Source organism: Dicentrarchus labrax, unplaced genomic scaffold (assembly GCF_905237075.1).
Source record: "Dicentrarchus labrax unplaced genomic scaffold, dlabrax2021, whole genome shotgun sequence".
Taxonomy (NCBI): Eukaryota; Metazoa; Chordata; class Actinopteri; family Moronidae; genus Dicentrarchus; species Dicentrarchus labrax.
In genome coordinates this window covers 8,027,186-8,047,285 of record NW_026136710.1, presented here as the reverse complement: position 1 = coordinate 8,047,285, position 20,100 = coordinate 8,027,186, and the positions used below count along the sequence as shown (strand labels likewise).

At 39.5% G+C, this 20,100-nt stretch overlaps 1 protein-coding gene across 1 annotated transcript; it reads left to right on the top strand.

Annotated features, from left to right (window-relative positions):
* The first annotated feature begins 889 nt into the window (after window positions 1-889).
* slc45a2 (solute carrier family 45 member 2) lies at window positions 890-19,645 on the top strand. The gene is made up of 7 exons (XM_051413258.1): window positions 890-1,616; window positions 3,633-3,809; window positions 10,265-10,632; window positions 14,742-14,885; window positions 16,438-16,561; window positions 17,200-17,405; window positions 19,356-19,645. Exons 1-7 carry the CDS (start codon window positions 1,145-1,147, stop codon window positions 19,575-19,577), a joined length of 1,713 nt encoding a protein of 570 aa, XP_051269218.1. The 5' UTR covers window positions 890-1,144; the 3' UTR covers window positions 19,578-19,645.
* Window positions 19,646-20,100: the final 455 nt, after the last annotated feature.

Sequence of the window (20,100 nt, the reverse complement as noted above, 5' to 3'; positions counted from 1 at the left end):
CATTAATAAAGCCATGAGTAATTACTTCTGGCATGAAATTACTGAATGGCACAATTAATTATATGTTTTTTTCACTTTTTATGTTATTTCTTAACCTTTTTCCCATTTGCATTGTACACATCAGCCTAATACAAGTTAATCACTTTTTAAAATAAGATTTTAAATGTATCAATAAATGAATTAAGTCTGGTAACTGGTCACCAAGCAACAGAGGGGGCAAAAGTACACACATTCTTTACTCAAGTAGAAGTACAGATACAACTACAAGAGTACACGCTCCGAAATGTATCCAGAGTATAAAAGTATGAAGTACTCTCTCAAATAGGGTTGAGTCTCCCTCTTTTCTCTGTTTTTCACTTCTGTATTTTCCGCGTTTTCGTCACAGTACATCTGTCATGCGTGATATGCATCAGTCTTGATGTTGGGAAGGCAAGTGATGATTCAGAATAATCATTATAATAATTGCCGATTCCCCTTCGAATGCACTAAAACTAAAGAAACAAGTAGACAAGGAGAATAATTGTAGGATGTCACTGCAAAGAACAGTAACATAGTATTTGTACTTCCCACTTCTGCTAAGCTGTAAATACTGTACTGCTGGTTAATCATTATTGACTGTGGAAACAATGGAATAAATGGCCCTATTTACCACATCACACACACACACACACACACACACACACACACACACACACACACACACACACACACACACTCTCCCATTCACATGCATGTAATTCCTCACACACACTCCCAAGAACTGCTCTGGGCTGTTACTACAGTACTTTGAAGACTGGAGAAGAGGACGTAACATTCAGTAATCTCTTAAATACACCCACTTCTTCCTCCCCTCCCCTCTCCGTCTCTTCTTCAGTGTGACCCACTCTGCTCTGCTCAGACCAGGAGGCAGACCTTCACATGTAAAGTAAAGCTGTGTGGATCTTGGACTCATTGCTCAGCTATGCAGTAGAGAGAAGGATTAGCTCAAGCTGAGCACCAGTGCAGGGATTGGGCATTTGGCCATTTATCCATCACCTGGCGGGCTGAGAGAAACACTAACATACTCTCTGTCTAACCTAAATCTGTCTTCACGCCCTTTTCATTCTCCTTCTCCCTTCTACCCCTCTTCCCCCTTCTCTTAATCATGACCCTTTTATCAGAGGACCAGTCTGTGAGGCCTCAACCCTGCCGGGTCCCGGAGCCTGGGAAACACATCAGCACTTCTTTGCACCAATACTCAACAGGCTACACAGGCTCTAAAGAGGACTACATGGACAGTGGGGAGAATGGTGTGTTCGGAGTTGTGGAGCCACCCAGGCGCTCACGGGGCCGACTTATCCTCCACGGCATGGTCATGTTTGGAAGGGAATTCTGCTACGCCGTGGAGGCAGCATTCGTCACGCCGGTGCTTCTGAGCGTGGGCCTTCCCCGCAGCCTGTACAGCCTGGTGTGGCTGATCAGCCCCATATTGGGCTTCCTGCTCCAGCCGATCATTGGCTCGGCCAGCGACTACTGCCGTTCGTCGTGGGGCCGACGGAGGCCTTACATCCTGGTCCTGGGCATCCTCATGCTGCTGGGAATCACCTTGTTCCTGAACGGAGATGCTGTCATCTCAGGTGAGGGGTGGGTGGGAGAATCTGAGAAAAGAAAGATAGAGAGTTAGAGGACCAGATGGAGGCATGGATGTATTTTTAGTCTTGTCATAGCTGACAGTGAGTTCTTGTTTTGGGGCCAACTGGGCCTTTGATTTAGAGGGAATAAGAGAGAGTGAATAATCAGCTCTTTCCATTTCAGAGAAACAAAAATATGGTAGAACATACTGTTGAACTTAGATCTCATTTTAAAGTCTGCTCATGCTTACAGAAGAATAATTGTGACTGCAAGGCAAACGTATATGTTTTTTCTTTATGTTTCTGTCGGGATAACTAACTGTTCAAAGTCCTCGTAAAAAGGCTATTGTTGTCCCTTGAAGAACATCAGCTTTTCTGATCCATTTATGCTTATTATCTAATTGGATTATTTTCACACTGATACAATAATTATAACTTTAATTTTTTGGCCTTCAAGCTTCTCTTATCTCTTGTACTTTTCTCTGTACTCTGAACTGCATTAATATCTGCTCGCTCACAGATATTGGGGAAAAAAAGAGACACATCCATCCCGGCCCTGAGAGGCTCTTAGGCTCACACTTTTAACTTGTGACTGAAGTTGAATGTGCTACTTGTCGGGGCAGTCCTGAGCCCATGCCCACTGGCACAGACAGGGTGATGAAGCATGAGTGAGAAAATCTTATTGGACATTTAGTTTGAAGTAGGAAAACCACTGATAACATTTAAACCGCCTCGTGAGAATCAGCCTGGGCTCTAGGCAGCGTCACGGGAAGATCTCCACACAAAAGAATCTGTGGCCTTTATAAATTATTTATTTAAAAATAAAGATAAGTTGAAGACTAACCACATGAACTGAGAGTTACAGTGCTGCTGCGTTGTTACCCAGTGCAGGGATTGAATGCATATTCAGTGATAATTTCCCTCCCAGTCTGCTTGTCACAGTTTGGCCCTGAAAACTTTTAATCATGGGGCTATTGGAAGATAATAAGTAATAAGTAATCGTTATACAGGACACTGAATACACAAACTATTATTATATTATACTATATTTTTAGCAACACATCTGACCCTGTAATGTTTGAGGGATTGTGTGGTACATTAGGTCGAGAGGTCTGTTTCATAATGAAACCATACAATTTTACAAGTTGTAACACAATGTGTATTTATACTAACTGCGGTTTGTAGGGATCCTTATTTCAAATCTGGGGTGTAGGTCAAAAGAAAATCAAAATCAGCTCATTTGCAATAATGTTGAAAAGATTTTCGATTGAGTTCCTATTAAAAAGGCTTTGGGCTTTGCTATAATCGTCATACCAACTATAAAGTATTACATTATTCTCGCGTACGCCAGATAAGCTGATTACCTCTCATGGTTCTCAGGGTTGTAGAGAACGCCACAGGAATCGTGTGACATAATGTTTGCATTGTTGTAACCACTCTCAACTTTGCAGCTTTACGTTGACAGTCCATTTGTTACTAAATAGTATTTTTTATTCTTGTTTAATAGCTAGATAAGTCTACTTCATGTCAGCAACAGATAGGTGTAATGTTATGTTTGTGTAACTCTGCAATAGAACATCTATTTTAAATTTTTAAAGATACTTTTATAATGTTCCTGTCTGTCTTAACACACTTAAATCATAAAATCCAGTTCATATGTTCGAATTACAGATGTTTTTTCTTTTGATGTGTTTTTAGCATCCTTCATTCCTTTTGAAGCAAAAACAGAACAGGATTGGACTTAGTGATCAAACAGTCAGGTTTTCAGATATAATTGTTACCTGTCAGGTATAATTGGTTTGCATGGAAAAACAAAGTTTCTTATTGTTTCTGTGCCTGACAAGCTGTCAGTGTGTGTGTTCCTCTGTGACGTGCAGCTCTACTTTCCAAATTAAACATGCAAACTTGACACTTTGAGTTCACTAAAAATAATTTATCGATGTGGAGGCGTTATTGTATTGTTATTTACACCATTGGCTGCAGTTCTTCATGAGTGATGAGATGTTTTGTTCTATTTTGCAGCTCTGGTCAGTGACAGGTCATTGAGGAGTACATGGGCCATAGTGGTGGTGATGCTGGGAGTCGTGTTGTTTGACTTCGCTGCAGACTTCATTGACGGGCCCATCAAGGCCTACCTGTTTGATGTGTGTTCGCATCAAGACAAGGAAAGAGGTCTGCACTACCATGCTCTACTCACAGGTGTGTAATACAGACCGCACGCACATGCACAAGCACAAGCACATAAACATGCACACATACACACACTTTTGTTGTTCCTGCTTCACCGCTCACTGCCTTTGTGTTTATGCTTTTTTATGCATGTTCCCAAATTGCATCTTGGTGGATTTTTGATTTTTGACCACTTTGACCTTTGAATTAATCGGTGTTGGTTATTTGTCTGGAGAGACTTTCAGTGGTAATAGCTGCCTCGTGGGTATTTTGTATATATATATATACATATATGTGTATATATACATATGGGGGCTTAGCAGAAAGACTGGTAACAGCAGCTAACTCTGTCTATCAGTACATTGTTAACACATTATATTTTCTATCTTCTAATCTGTACAAAAACATGTGTATAGTGTAAAATGAGACGTTGCTGTTTTGCGGGGGCTATTTCTTGGCCGGGCACAGAGACTGTCTTCCGTTGGTTGCCTGGCAACCTCACCGTGAAGATAAGACTTTAGGAAGTCTCACTATAACCATAACTTTTGTGACTCCCTACTCTCTATCTCCAATATAATGCATTGTACTGTAATTGCCAGCCATTTTAGTGTGTATCTACATACAATTCCTCAATGAGATGGGGGAAAAAAATGCACTACTTTGTGCTCACAATCCCACAATGCAATGCTCCACATGGTATTGATGAGAATATTACTGCTGTGCAACTTGACATCTGTATCTGAGGTTAATGTGCTCAGCGGGCATTTAACTTAAAGCTGCTATATAGAATATTTTGTTATTAATAATAGATTAACTGACTTTGTGTGTGTGTGTGTGTGTGTGTGTGTGTGTGTGTGTGTGTGTTGTTTTGTGTGTGTGAGAAAGGGGTTGCTCGTATTGACAAAGCCACAGAGAATTATCACCTGACTCTGCAGTTCCCCTCATTTAGCATGTTTAACTCTTTGTTTTGGTTTTACGACCCACAATGCTATTGTTTGGGCTCGTCACTCTCATTAGCTGTAGACAGCTTTTTTCAGTGAAAAAGCTCTAAAAACCCACTCTATTATTTCCACAAAAACAGCACTTAAGGAGAGTGAATATCGGACTAGAACCATAACTCCAAATAAATGCTAATGTTGCTCCGTATCAGCTGGATATAAATAAACAACTGTTGGCTAACAAAATGGGATAATATGTCAGTGTCGTGTTTGTGCTCGTTTCTACTGCTGTGAAAACAACCTCTGTGTACGATTTCTTTGCTTGCTAACATGTGATTAGATGACATATAACCAGATTAAAATGAGGAAAACAGAACTCTGAATGAGCAAACACAATTTTAGGTAACTGGTCTTGGCCAATGGTCAATGCAATGTCCCCATGTGAAAAATATCCCTCTCCTGGTTATAGCAGCTTAGGATAACCAAATGCAACCAAATGCTTCCTTTTGTAATAAGGCTCTCTTATGCTGCAGAAAATGAGCCACTTGTTTCACGTCCGAGCGTGACATCTCGGAGGGGGTTTCCGGTCGAGTGTTGGGTTGTCTATCCAAGGCTTTAAATTGTGTGTTCCTCAGCCACTGTTGGGCAAACCCATCTGCACTTCACCTCTAGGCCATATGGCTGAATGGATGAATTGATATTCCACTCATACTGTCAGACAGAGCAAAACATGACAAGCACTCTAAGTTTAGGCGCTGCAAAGTATAAGGTTGTACTAGGAAAAACGACATAATGGATGTAGACTGATGCCATCTGGAGTTGACTTGCATCCAAACTGCATTTTACTTGATGTTATCTGATGGAGGAATCAATAGTGCTAATTGTAGCTGAGCTTAACAAGGCCTGCAGTTGCATTTCGCATATTGCAGCTTGTTCTTGTTTTTGGCAGGACGGGCACTTACAGACACATTCAGAAGCGAGTCAGGTCTTTTCCATTTGAGTAAATGTGTCTGTGATTTGTTAGATCCTCCAAAAACCTTCTGCTCTCTATTCAAAGCACAAAGTAAGAGCTTCCCAGTGCTGCAAAAACATTCATTTTCCTTTCAGACTTTCTAACATTTCTATAAAGCAGCAGTGCAAACAGTTAAATAAAAACTCTTTTATTTAGTGATAGAAAGATTTCTTCCTTCTAAGATTTCTTTTAAATTACACCTCCTTCAGATTTATACTAAAATCAGCCCCATAATGACATATGAGCAGATAATCTCTTTTCCATCAGATGAGGTAGAAATGCGTAGGTTTGCATACATGAGAAATATGCCATAACCCCTGCTGTAAACCAATGTAAACCATACAATATAAAAAAGTATAGCGCACACCAGGATACTGGTATTGATACAGTTTAATGTATGCAAAACCTGATATATCATTCAGTATTTTTTAATATTCAAATACTACAGTATATCCACAGTACACACATTTTCATCAGATAAATACAAAAATACAAAATATATGCATTGTTCATAAGGTACATCAAATACTAAAAAATATATTGGTAAAAAAAGAGCATGCCATCCAAAATACAAATACACAGGCCTATCATACCAATATCCCTTCTGTAAACCACAGTTCCAAAATATGTTCAGAGTGAATCCACAAAGAAAGGTCTAAAAATATATAGGATCAAACAAATATTTCTCCATTCACTGCTTGGGGGAAAGATGATGTTTTCTGTGTGAGCGTCAGTGGTGCGCTCAGCTGTCAGCAGGCACCGGGTGGTGTGAGCATGCTACTCAGGCAGTAATCCAGCCCTGAGCTAGTCATGTGCTGCAGTCATGGGTCTGGGCTGAGAGAGACAGATGCCAGGCACATGACTCTTTAGACGCCCCTGCCACTGCTGGTATGTGAGATTTGAGGAGGAGGAATTGTTGTGTGTTTTCTATGTGATTCATGTACCTTTTTGTGGGAGCTTTTCCAATCACATACTCAGAAGTGAGTGAATGCCAGATGTGAAATGCTATTGTCAAAACTCAGTTTACACTGCCTTTGTGAAGGAGTGGTAAACCCTTCACAATTCAGTTTCCTTCTAGACAGACAACACATCTTTCATTAGTAAGTATGGAATTTTCAAGCAAATTTTGCGCGGTTCCATGAATGCATCGTGGTTCTGTCGACTGGCTGATCGATCACTCCCCCACTTTGGTCCAGATCAAAATATCTTAACAACCATTCGATGGATCACTGTGAACTTTGGTACTGGCATTCATGGTGCCCAGAGGATGAATCCTAACAACTGTAGGGATCCATCTGAGTTCGTCTCTCGTGCCACAAGCAGGTCAAAGTTTTGGATTGGCAACTGATTTTGTACATTTATTTTTGGTTCCCAGACAGTGAATCCTACTGACTTTGGTGATCTCATGACTTTTCCTTTATCGCCACCATGAGGTAGAAATTTGTGGCTTAGAGTGAAGTGATGGGTTGCTAATTTGTTACAGATATTCCCACAAAGATGAATTATAATCACTTTGGGGATCCCTTCCCTTTTCATTGAGCACCATCAAGTCAAAGTTGAATTGAATCTGTTCAATATCTTTATTGGTTATGGACCAAATACCTGCAAAACTAATGATTTCTCATCAGCCTCACCTGACACAAAATCAGGAGTTGAAATTTCAAATCACTTTGCTTATTTGAATCATTTTGTTCAGTTGAGCTCAAATTTGTGACAACTTTCTATGTAAGCTAAGCGGTCGCATGTCTGTCTCCGCGATTTGGCTTCAGTTCAGTAGTAAATTCAGTTGGTTGTTGATTCAAACTGTTACACTCACCAGCTGGGTTTCAGTAGCTTTTACAGTCTTTGATTAAGCTTTTAATGCAAGTAGGCAACTAAAGTGCTGTGTATCACAGCTGAACAGTGCTCTAAAGCGCTGCTAAAAGCTGCTTTACAGTGAAGTGAACAAATTGTCCAATTGCCTCTGCCACTTCTTGCTTGCCGCTGTTGATGGATGTTAACACATTAGCAAACATTGTGTAAATACTAGTGAGCAAACTACACATTCACTCCAACAATTTACATGAGGTTGTAGCACTTTTTCATTTTTTGTTGTGCAAGGAAGCCATAGAGCAATAGAACCAGAGACTTCTGCCAGCTAACTACCAGTTTAGCCCACTGTTAACTTGAATGGGGATACAATTATTTAATCGTTCGGGTCTCGTAGACTTTCAAAATGTTATCAGACTGAATGGATCAAATTCTAGATAGTGAAACAATGATTTCCATGGATTGTGACCCTCCTTTTTGGTTCAGTGGGCATCAAGTGACGGACGCCATTGCTTTAATTACACGGTTTGGCCACTATTTCTAATTGGCTTCAAAGTCAGACTCTCTTAATGGGTCTTAGTCAGTCTTTCATCTTCTGAAATCCCACAATTATGTCCAATAAAAAATAAATGGGAGTGAACTTTGCTTTGTGTTTAGTGGTTCTTCACTGTCAGCCAGCAACATCTGTATAGTCAATTCAGTTAGATGAAACCAAGATGGTAAACTCGGTAAACATCATACCTGCTAAACATCAGCTCATTAGCATTGGCATTGTACCATGCTTTTTAAAACTTTTAAAAGTTTGTGATTTAGGTTATTTCCATTTATGAACTATCCATTTCGAGTGTGTTCAGCCTTGTAGAAAACAACCATTGCCAGAAATAATGTGAAACCGCTTCAATTTAGTGGAGCTCTAATAGCCTATTTACATGAAATTGCACCTTGCTGATATTAAATCTCTTCCCCTCTCAATTTCAGTCTCTCTGAGTGTATTTTTTTGAGACCGTCCGCAGTGACCCACAGTGATATCTCTACTTTGCTGTGCTGCACTGCGCTGCAATAAAAAGTTCAGAGTTATTGCGGGGGCAGAAAGGTACACATTTGAGCCGACATTAATGACACGGCAAGGAAACAGAGAAGGATCTTGAATCAGAGTGTTTGATGCAAGAAGCAATGTTCCAGTCATCAGACACAAGTGAAGTGACTCCTGAAGGGGTTATTACTTTACCCACCAGTTGCTCTAATATAGAAAAACAGCCTCACTTTCAGGTGAGAGAACTGTATATCTTCTCTAGGAGAAAACATTAATGAATGAATGAATTGATCAGTTTCAAGTAGATTTTTTAAAAAAATCTAATCTTGTTTTGTTCGATTTTTTTTTACTGTTAGATGTTTAATCCATTATGCGTCACATTAAAGGCACATTTAAGTGAAACAACAAAACCTGTATCTATTCTACACAGCAGTGCGTCAAAGACTCCTTTATGGGCAAACACATCGAAAAAAAACATGATCTTTGTTTTTAGATCTTCTGTGTTGCAAACAGGCTGTTCACTCATATACAACTATACAGGCAACCAACATATAAAGTCCATCTGCCCACAATTATGGCAAATGTAGTATGACAATAAAATAACGAAGAAGGCTGTATTATTTTAGTCTCTTGAAATGCTCTGTAGAGAAGCTTCAGGTTTCTCACCTTTCTTGAAGCTGTCAGGCCTCAGCATTTAACTTTCCTTTTATAGTAATGACAGAAGGCTTTGCTGGTAATGAAAGCCATTAAGAGCAGAAATGTGATATTTAACGCAACATTGAAGCACCTTGTGTGCAGGTAGGACTTGTGTCCCTTCTGAATCCAGTCATGTCAGACTTAAAAGCATCTCATGCTATTAACGTTGAAAATAATAAGTTTCACCTTGGCTATAACATTCAAAGCAGCCACACATTTATGTATTGCACAGTATAAAGCACTGTATTAATGAATTAGTTGTTGTACATGAGGTCGTATTCCCAGCTGGTTCCCCACCGTGTTGTGGTCTACAGTGAAGTCTGTGTGCAACAGACCGTGACCCCCAACCCATCACGGTTCGAAGCTACTAAATTACCCATTACAGTACTACTACCTACTTCATATTGTCTAAAATACCAACAATGTGCTGCAATCTAAAATAATCTATAAGATTCTTCTCTTTTATACCGATGTGATGTTTATTATCATTTAATGTCAATTCGTGCTCCATGTGGTTTACTTTGTCTTTCTTATGCTTCTTTGTGTGTACCAGTGGAAAAAAAATATTTTGTAGTACACTATTATATTTATTATAGCAATGTATCAAATAACAATGCAGCTCCCCCCGCTTTACGGAGCTTTGTAGTGAGTCTCAGCTCTTTGTTTGGCTATCTGGACCACAGCTTTAATGTTTTGGTTCACTCGCCACTCTTATAATGTTGTTTTCGGCTGCAACAGGCTAAAGAGCCAGATATTTCCACCAGAAGCTGACACCAAAAACAATACCAAATGGTTACATGCATGTATTTCTGGTATTACGAGGCAGCACCTCATAGTTGGTGTCCCCTTTCCCCACCTTTCACTTCTCTGTTGCATTTTTAAAAGCTGTAAAGGAATGTTTCTAGCCGAATTAAAACATGTACAGTGTTTACTCTTTAAACACAACTGCACTTTTCCTTCTACACAGTGTTTTAATCGTTCCTGCTGTGTATTCCAGGTCTGGGCGGAGCGTGTGGCTACCTGGTGGGAGCTATGGACTGGGGTCATTCAGTGATCGGTCAGCTACTGGGCTCAGAATACCAAGTCATCTACTTCTTCTCAGCTTTGACCTGGGGTATCTTCCTCACTGTGCACCTCTTCAGTATTCCAGAGCAACCTCTGGACAAGGACCCATCTGCCTCTGACCCTTCACCTCCCAGTGCCCTTCGTCTACTTGGGTCCCATAGCAACGGTTACGGGGCACTGACTAAAGAGCCCGTCTCTCCTGTAGTCCCTGCATCTGTCCCAGACCTCAGGCCCAGGTCTTTCTCTGCTCTGGGGGAGGCCAACTCTGTGACCTCCAGTGCCAAGCAGCCAAACAAGGAGGTATGTGATGTTCAGAAAAAACTGTCTCTGAGGATGCAATTATTTTATTGCCTGTGTGTAGCATACACACATGACAAAATACACAGATTATATTTATTTATCCATTCATTTTATAAACCACTCTCCCTGCTCATGCTCGCAGGTAGAATTGTTAGAACTGAGTTGAATTGTGTAGAACGCAGGAGTTAAGAGGAGAAAATTGTAATGTAGTCTTGTCAGTTCTGTTGAAAGCTTCCTAGATAAGTGGTGATGAAATTTCTGAAATGTCACGATTAAAGAGAAAGCCCAGCCTTTAAAGATATGAGCACATGGACAATATGGTGTGTGTGTATATTCTTACATAAATAATTGGAGGCAACATACACAAGGTTTGGTATTGCAGGCTTGCTTCATCCACTGAACTGTTAATCTTCAAAGAGATGTTGAAGATAACCTTTGATATGTTCTCGCTGAATTACCAGGAAATGTGTCTTAATGCACAAGACCTGGAATATTTGTATTTGATCTCATGGCAAAGTCATAAAAGCGTTGTGTTAGATGTGACTAACAGCAAGTTCAATGTGGCATTGGAGAAAGCAGATACTGAATACAGTACATACTGTACGTCCATGGCCGCGGGCAGTGGGGGTGCTGAGGGTGCCCTAGTGGCGAGAGGGAGATTTTTAAAGAATGTATTAAAAATATTTTCATTTAATTATTCTGGGGCCTAATCAACACAGGTTCACGGAAGTTACATTGTCAACGTCAGGCAGGCTGGTGGTCGCCGAGTAAAGAGGTTCTCAAGCAGCTTGCCGATGTTATAAAAGACAGAGGGTCTAAGTGTGTCACAGTCCAAGATGTAGCATCATGTTTGACAAAGCTCCAACCACAAACAAGAGCCATGTTTTCAGAGACAGAAAAACTGGTCGAGTTATGTCTGTGCCTACCCATCTCCGTCGCCTCATCCGAGCGCCACTGATGCATGCCCACACAGACATTCTGAACTCCCTGGACATTCGTCCCCTCATGAGAGACTTTATCTTCGCGACCCCAGAGCGCACCTCGACATTTGGACACCTGTAACCAGGGCACCCTGCCTGTAGCTCAAAGTAAGAGCATGGTGCCACCGCACACTTTCATATCTATTCATGCAGTTTAACGTCACATTATAGTATTTTTGCAAGGTGGTGGGGATGGAGATGGAGAGTGTTATTTTGATCATGTGTTCTTTGCGTAATGGATGTGGAGAACTGTTCAATAACGTGCCTAAATAGTCAGAGATTATTTCCTTGTGGTGTGCATAAAAGGATTGTGGAGCTAATAGAGTTGCGTGTGACATAAACGTAGATGGTGCAGTGACTCAGGTTCATGCCAGCTGACCAAATCTATTGCATTGTTATAGCGTTATTGTGAAGTTTAATTAATAGCGCATATATATTCAACTGATGATGTCTGTGTGTTACAGACCCTGGCTGTGTGCACTGAAGTGTATAAGACAATAAAGTAGTGAATCTTAATCTATTTATTTATTTTTAAAATGTATTTTAAATAGGTCTATAGGCTCATAGGTTTTTTGTCCAAAAAACAAAACAAACAATTTTTTCACAGCACCCCCTGTTCAAAATTACTTCCAGTGGCCCTGTGTATGTCAGTGGTTAGCCTCAGGGTTCAGATTTTCCCTGAAACATCTGGTCACATTTCACACACTGATTGACCTAACACTCATTCAGTGTATTTCCAACATATTATGTCAGTGGATACAAACTTATTACCTTTCTGCTGTGAGAACACAGTGTCAACAACTGATTTACCAACAAGGGCTTCAAACCAACATTTAAAAACATTGCAAAAGCAGTTACAACCAAGTGTGAACCTATTTTGACGTCCCCCATTGGTTTGTGGAGTATCGTTTTGAAGCCTTGAGTTTGGCATTATGTTCGTCGCCATGACAGTTTGTCGGAGCCAGCGAAGGTGTCATACTGCTCTCATTGGCTGCGCAATTTTAAACAGTTCACTAAAATATGTTTCTGAAACGATCTTATGCAAGAAATAGACAACGCAGTATTTTTTTTTTTTTTTTTCCTGTGTTTTTTCTGAGTTTTATCAAACAAGGTAACTTATGCTTTATCATCGTTTACTAAATCATGCAGTATGGAAGAAGACTCAATAGGCAACGTTACTCAGCTATCTTGCTTCATACTTTGTCCATTGCAGCCAATGGAGCTGCCTTTTTTTAGTCATTCAGGCTTTTGTAGATTGAGTTAGGATCTTTTCTCCAGCCTCTCTGGAAAGACTGCTACAGTCAATGGATTTTCAAAGCAAGCATCACATCTGTAGGCTACTTGTATCCTACTGTGTGTGTCAACTCAACTCACCTCAACTCAACTTTATTTATATAGCACCTTTCATACAAACAAGTGCTTCACATCGTAAATTAAAACAACACATAAAAACAATATGAACAGGCAAAAAATTTATGCAATAAAATGTAAAACTTCATAAAAATAACAAAATAAAATAAATGAACGTTTTTTTAATTTCCTTTTAAAAACACTGAGAGAGCTCGCCGTTATAATATCCAGAGGCATAAACACAGAAGGCACTCTCACCAGTACTTTAATGGGACAAATAAGGAACATTTAAAAGAAAAGCCGTGGAGGACCTCAGGGATCTGGGTGGAACATAAAAAGAAAGAAAGTCTCTGATGTATAAAGGAGCAAGGTCATTTAAAGCAGCCAGTGCAGCGTCTTCAGCAGAGGAGTGATGTGATCCATTTTACCTAGGTTTCGTTAAGACTCTGGTCGCAGCATCCTGAACCAGTTGTAGCTTCTCTCTGAATGGAAACTGTTGAGAACCACTGCTGTATGTGATGTTGTTAAACACTGCAAAATAAGACATACAGTGTACAGCCATATGAGACAGATCTACATAACTTCTATCAAGTTAATTTTGCATAACTACACACAACACAATTTCTCCAGTTTTTGCCTTTTCACTGTGACTGCGCTAACAAGACTAAGAGTGACTTACATGCTGGCGGTTCTGTGAGGCTATTTTTAGGCTCTAGAAACATAAATGCAAATATCAGCAATTTAACATCTTGATGTTTAGCAGATAGTTTACCATGTCCTCCATTTTAGTTTCAAAGGCTAGCATGCTGAGACTGATGGGAATTTGCTTAACAGGTAGCGGACAAATAAAAAATTTGAGCTTATGGAGCTGAATAAGTTAAGGGTTCACAAGAGTTATTACTAATTAATCCTCTGGGGAACACAAATATATGTACCAAATCTAAGGAAAAATAGTATTATTATTTCATGACAAAACAAGCCTGAACTACTTATTTGTCTGGTCACTGATTGTGAAGATCCCTCCGAACTCTGTGTGCGTTCCCTCCACCACTCGACCAAACCTTTGCTCTCCTACATTATGCATTGAGGTGGTTGATGAGTATTGATTAATTCTTTTTCGATTCTATTAACTCTGGGCATCAGTCAATCTATCAAACCATCCCAGCATGAGGTGACTTCTTACTATGGTTGATATGTCTTAAGGTTTTTTTTTTCTTCTTCTTTTTTTCCCCTTTGCTTAAATTTTAATTTTAGACATTTGATTAAAGAACATTTCATGCACTTGCTTTGATAGTCCTCATCTTGCTCCAATTTCTTTGGCTGTGCAGTTTTTTCATTTTGTTTTGCAGATCACGTTGTTGAGTATATACAGAACGTGTCTAAGGTGTATGTTTTCCAATATAAATGTTTCTTTTTTCCTTTGCTTGCAAGCTTTATATTTGTTTGTTTATAAAAGTCAAAGATTTCAATGTCGTATCAGGCCAAACAATCCCAATATTTCTACTTTAAGATGAGCTTGCTTGCTTTAAGTTTGTATTTTTGTCTCTACCTTTGAGTCCTTAATGTAAGTCATCTGTGATCTCTATGTTGAATCCTTTTATTCATTGTAATTAGGGTCTTTATGGTGCAGACATGTTTTTTTCTTTAATTGTTGAATCTTTTGAACTGTCGTCAACCTTGGGCTAGCAGAATAATGAGTGCTGTGAGAGGAAAAGCTGCTTTATTCATTTATTCATTTTGACAGTGTTCTGATGATGTCTGTGATGTTTTTATCTGCAGGCTCAGAAGAGGATGACTTTGAGGTCACTGATGACAACCATCATCAACATGCCAAGTCATTACCGCTGCCTGTGTGTCAGTCACCTGCTCGGATGGACAGCTTTCCTATGCAATATGCTCTTTTTCACCGATTTTATGGGACAGGTATTGATTTGTTTGGACCTGTATGTAGATACCTAGACATATGGGCATGGCTCCATGCTTTTAAAAAATGAAAGTGTTGCAGCATTTGCACCCATTTGTAACCAAGAACATGAAGGTCTTAATCACTGCTTTCTGGCTTTTCCAGTGCTGCACCTAATCTCTGCCTATTGTCCAGTCCAGTGTGGCAGATTTGAACTGAATGGCAATGATTAGTGCCATTCAACTCATGACTTCTAGTTTTCCACTTTCATACAGATTTCCATTTTCATAATCATTTACTTATTTTTCAAGCAGAAATGCAAAATATTTGCTTATCCCAGCTTCTCAAATGTGAGTATTTGCTGCTTCTTCTATATCTGTAAATTGAATATTGTTGGATTTCGGTCACACAAATCAAGGCATTTCAGAATGTTACCCTGGGCTCTGAAATGCTGCAACAGGCATTTTTCACAGTATTTTTTCACACACAGTAGAGAGGTGACGGCTGAGGTGGTCTCGGGTGAAGATTTTTTTCTGAAGTAACCTCAATCAAAACAAAACCACTGATGAAGCGGGCTTGTTAAGAAAACGGGTATTGGTTTAATTCTGACGCTGCCTGCCGATCAATGCCACTTGTAGCCGCAGACCTGGCTGCCAAAACTCATCTCAGTAGCAAAACTCATCTCAGTAGCAGTGGCAATAGCATTCTTTTTTTCTGCCTTGGTCTTGACTCTGTCACTCTTATTTGGATTCGGCCTTGACTTGCACTCAAACCTCTTTGGACCCGACTCAGCCTTTTTGAATTGTTATAGTGCTGAAAGTGTTAGTTGATCAACAAACATTTTATCGCAGACTATTTTGATCATTCATTAATCATTTAAGTCCTGTATAAAGCAAAAAATCCAAACTTGCTGTGTTTCCAGCTTCTCAAATGTGAAGATGTCAATTTTTTTAATATCTTTGGGTTTTCTACTGTTGGTCTAAAGTCAAAATTTTATAGACTAATAAAATCACCCAACTAATCAGTCATTAAAATAATGGTTAGTTGCAGCCTTAAATATTACTTAATGTCAAACATGCAAGGTGGCAGAGTGAGAGCATTAGAACGTTAGAGGTGAAGAACAACAAGCGGCAATATGTTTTTGTTTTCAAGCTCCATTAATCCCTGTTTGTGCGGGGGCAGACAGAGGTTGAGGGTGCTTTCGTGTGTAATCTTCTGTTGACATGTGTAATAATGACGAATGTTTTATAGTTTCGCTGTCTGCATGCTGATCAAAAGACACACCATGACACGGTACACCATGGTTCATAAACACCCGATGCACAAAGCATGTAATCTGAAATTGCAGGAATTGTTATCTGGGATAAGAAATGTATAGCCAGTGGCTCCCTGTTGAGTTAGAATTTTCCTCTTTTTGTAGGAAATAAAAGATAAAAGTGTCAGTGATATCTATATCTGTCAAGCTGTTTGCTTGGATCCCCTCAGCTTTTATGATTCTTCTGCTTTTCCTCCTGAAAAGATGTGGCATGTATTTTGAAACTCTCGAACTCTTTCCTTCTGTTTCTTTTGCAGATTGTATACAAGGGAAATCCTTATGCAGACCATAACTCCACAGCCTACGTGACATATGAGCGAGGAGTTGAAGTGGGCTGCTGGGGACTGTGTATTAATGCTGTGTCCTCTGCTCTCTACTCCTGTAAGTAGCTGTGAGAGTGACAGGCACAAAGAGATAATGTTTATTTCTACATCCATCACAGCAGCCAGTATCCATTAACATGGATGTCCCGCGCTGACAACATTAGCTTCTGTGTGAATGACAGCCTGACATGGCTGTGCAGAAATACAGATAGCAGCGTGCAATTGCAACACCCTTCTCTTTGGGGATTACAGGTTGAGGTTTGCTACAGCCATTCATTATGTGTATGATCATGTTTGTTTAAATCCAACAGAAGGCGTGTTCTAGCGGTAGCTAACCGTGTAAAATAACAATTGTTACATACAAAGCAAAGTCCAGTGTCCAGTTGGTTTATTTATAGTGGATGCTGAACACAATTTCCTTTTTTTTTTTTTTACATTGCTGCTCTGAAAGATAGCCTGTCCAATCAAATAAATGTCCAGTCAACTGTTGCAAATCTAATGCCTGCTGTGGAGGGTTTATGATAACTTTAGAGGTACAGTACCATAAAAGACAAAGCAGTTGTCGCATAATCCAATATCTAACCTAGATGTGACAACTGCTTTTATCAGCACACTTCCTGGTGGTTTATTCTGATAATCGAGTCAAATTAAACTGCCCTGTAACCGTGCATGACGTGTGTGTTTGTGTGTTTTCAGACGTGCAGCGTTTCCTTCTCCCACACATCGGCCTGAAGGGATTATACTTTATGGGCTACTTTGTGTTTGGAATGGGCACCAGCCTGATCGGCCTCTTCCCCAACATCATCGCCACGCTCATCCTCTGCAGCGTGTTCGGTGTCATGTCCAGCACGCTCTACACCATCCCATTCAACCTGATAGCAGAGTATCAGCGCGAGGAAGAGGTAAAAACAGGGTTCATACACCCAAATCACCTCAGCTGTTTTTTCTATTCCGGTTTTCCTATAATATGTATTATTGTCCTTCAGTTTCATGGTGGAATTTTTCTCCATCAATGAATGTTTATATTAACAACAGTACCCGGTACCAAGTGGCAATCTTTATTCCTCAGCAGACATGGGAAGTAGCGAAGTACAAATGCTTTGCTATATTTTAGTATTTATTTTTTCCTTTATCACTTTTTTACATTTTTACACAGATTTCCAAAACAGATTTGTTACTTTAGTTTGAATGCATTTGAAGGCAATTATCGATTTAAAAAAAGACACATTTTTGGCATCACTGCACGACTTCGAAACAGACAAGAGAAGGTTTCAGTTAGCTAACCAGTTGGTACAAATTGGGTACTTTTTCACTTTTATTTGAGTGAATGTGAAGAATGTGTGTACTCCTGCCAGTTTTGGTCCTCAGACCTGCTACAATGAAAACCTCAAAGAGCCCCATCCCACCCTTAAATCCCTATCAGCCAATAATAAGGCTACACTACTAGAATATACATATATATATATATATAACCCTAACCCTGCCTACTCTTATTGAGAGGACTGGAGAAGAAGCTGCTCACAGGTGTTTCTTTTTGTTCTTTGCTAATTAGTCGTAATGGTTGGGATTACATTTCAGATTATAATGTTTCATTTTAAAGCCGTTATCGGCGGATACCGATTACATGCCGATATCATCGTGGGACTGTTCATCAGAAAAAAAACCCAATACAAATTGAAACACGACCTTGGGCTGTGGGAAATTACAACAGGTATAAAAGGAACATCCTAATGTGATCTGAACGAGAAAACCATTTCTGTACTATTAGAGATGAGGTGCATTAAAATAAATAAATGAATGAAAAATTGGACTTAAAAGGATACTTCGAGACAGACTTTTAAAAGCAGAAGAGAAACAATATGCTTCAGTCATTAGTATGAGTTAAGCCTTTCAAATAATGCATCTGGAAAGCATCTCTCACTTGACCCTCCTCATCTGGTAAAATCCACACTTCCTGTTCGTATCACAGGATTTTTGTTATATATTTAAAGGCTCAATCCAAAGCTGAGATAACCCTGGAAAGCTTCTCCAGAGGCACAAAATACATCATTCAACTGTTTGCACAGGCTGATTAGGACTCAAATGACCTTCGTCTGTAAAATTGGTTTAGTGCCCCTTTAATTAAATCTACTTTATTACACCAGGAAAATCCAATTAGTACTTTGGACTTCCAGGAAGTTCTGGGTATTTATATTAAAAAATAAACAATAAAACAGTAAAACAATTAAAATGTATCAAATAATAGTACCAACCTGTCAATCAGTTACACATTCTCAGTAGCTTGTTCCCTTGTGGACTGATTACAGATATTCTTCACTGCCATTTAATGAAATTCAATTTCAGTTTAGGGCTCTGGAGAAAATCTTGATTTTACTAAGGAACTACGGATTGACCACATATTGAACTTTATATTTGGCAGCTGGTCATAACACTGCAGCAAACCAAATAATCCAAACATAAAAGTGTATATACCCTAATATTCTTTCTAGAAATTGTAGTATACAATTTCTTCCCTTGGGCAAAAAAAAAAATAAAAAAAAATCAATTGTCAGTAGAAAAACATTTATTTTGATGTGGCATGCCCAATCAATATCTCATTAAATTGAATCAGCTGAGCTGGTGCTGAAATTTGACATAAAATGAAGTGCCTCAGATACTGAAAATAAAACATATATGAGGTGGTGTGTTGATATTTTCTAGAGCTGCATCTGTTGACCGAACTGTTGATTGTTTTCTGCCATGGACATTTCTGGTAATACAGACACTGATGCCATCAAATGTTGCTCTCCTTTTCTCTCCCCCTCCACCATATCCTCCTCCTTTCCTCCTCTCTAAACCTGCTGTTCTTCCAGGAACAAATGAAGCTGCGAGGAAACAATGAAAGTCAGCGTGGCAGCGGGGTGGATTGCGCCGCACTCACTTGCATGGTGCAGCTGGCTCAGATTATTGTGGGCGCGGGGCTCGGCGCTTTGGTCAACTTGGCAGGGAGTGTAATCGTGGTAGTCCTCTCGGCCTCAACCATGTCTCTGTTAGGCTGCATGTTCATCGCTTTCTTTATTAGATACGTGGAATGATTCTGCTTATATAAAAGTATTTTAATGCTATTGTTTTAATAAATAAAGATTCTTTATAATATCCATAACATGTTTTTGATTCTATTATTTGTATATGTGGGACCATTTCATTTACATTCATGACTCTTCGTGACAGTTTTCACTTTGGGCTGCCACAGAATTTAGTGTCTTGTGAAATTGTTTCCTGCATAGTGTAGGAAGCCAAATAATTAATACTGAAGGAACAGTTTGACATTTGGTGAAATACTCTTCTACCAGCTGTCACCAGTTTATGTTTGGTGGTGTAAGAAATATTCAGATCCTCTACTTGAGTAAAAGTGACAGTACATTCAAAACGTCTTACCTGCAAAGACTGACTTAAAGTCAAGTTCTGTGAAATATTGGATACTTTTATTTCTTTGAGCCTCAAACAGTCATTAAAATGAAACCATCTGAGAGGTTTAGGGGTGAAATATTTCTTTGATGGAACTGCCAACAACTTGTACATCTGAAATGTGACAAGTGGCTTCAACTACACACTTTT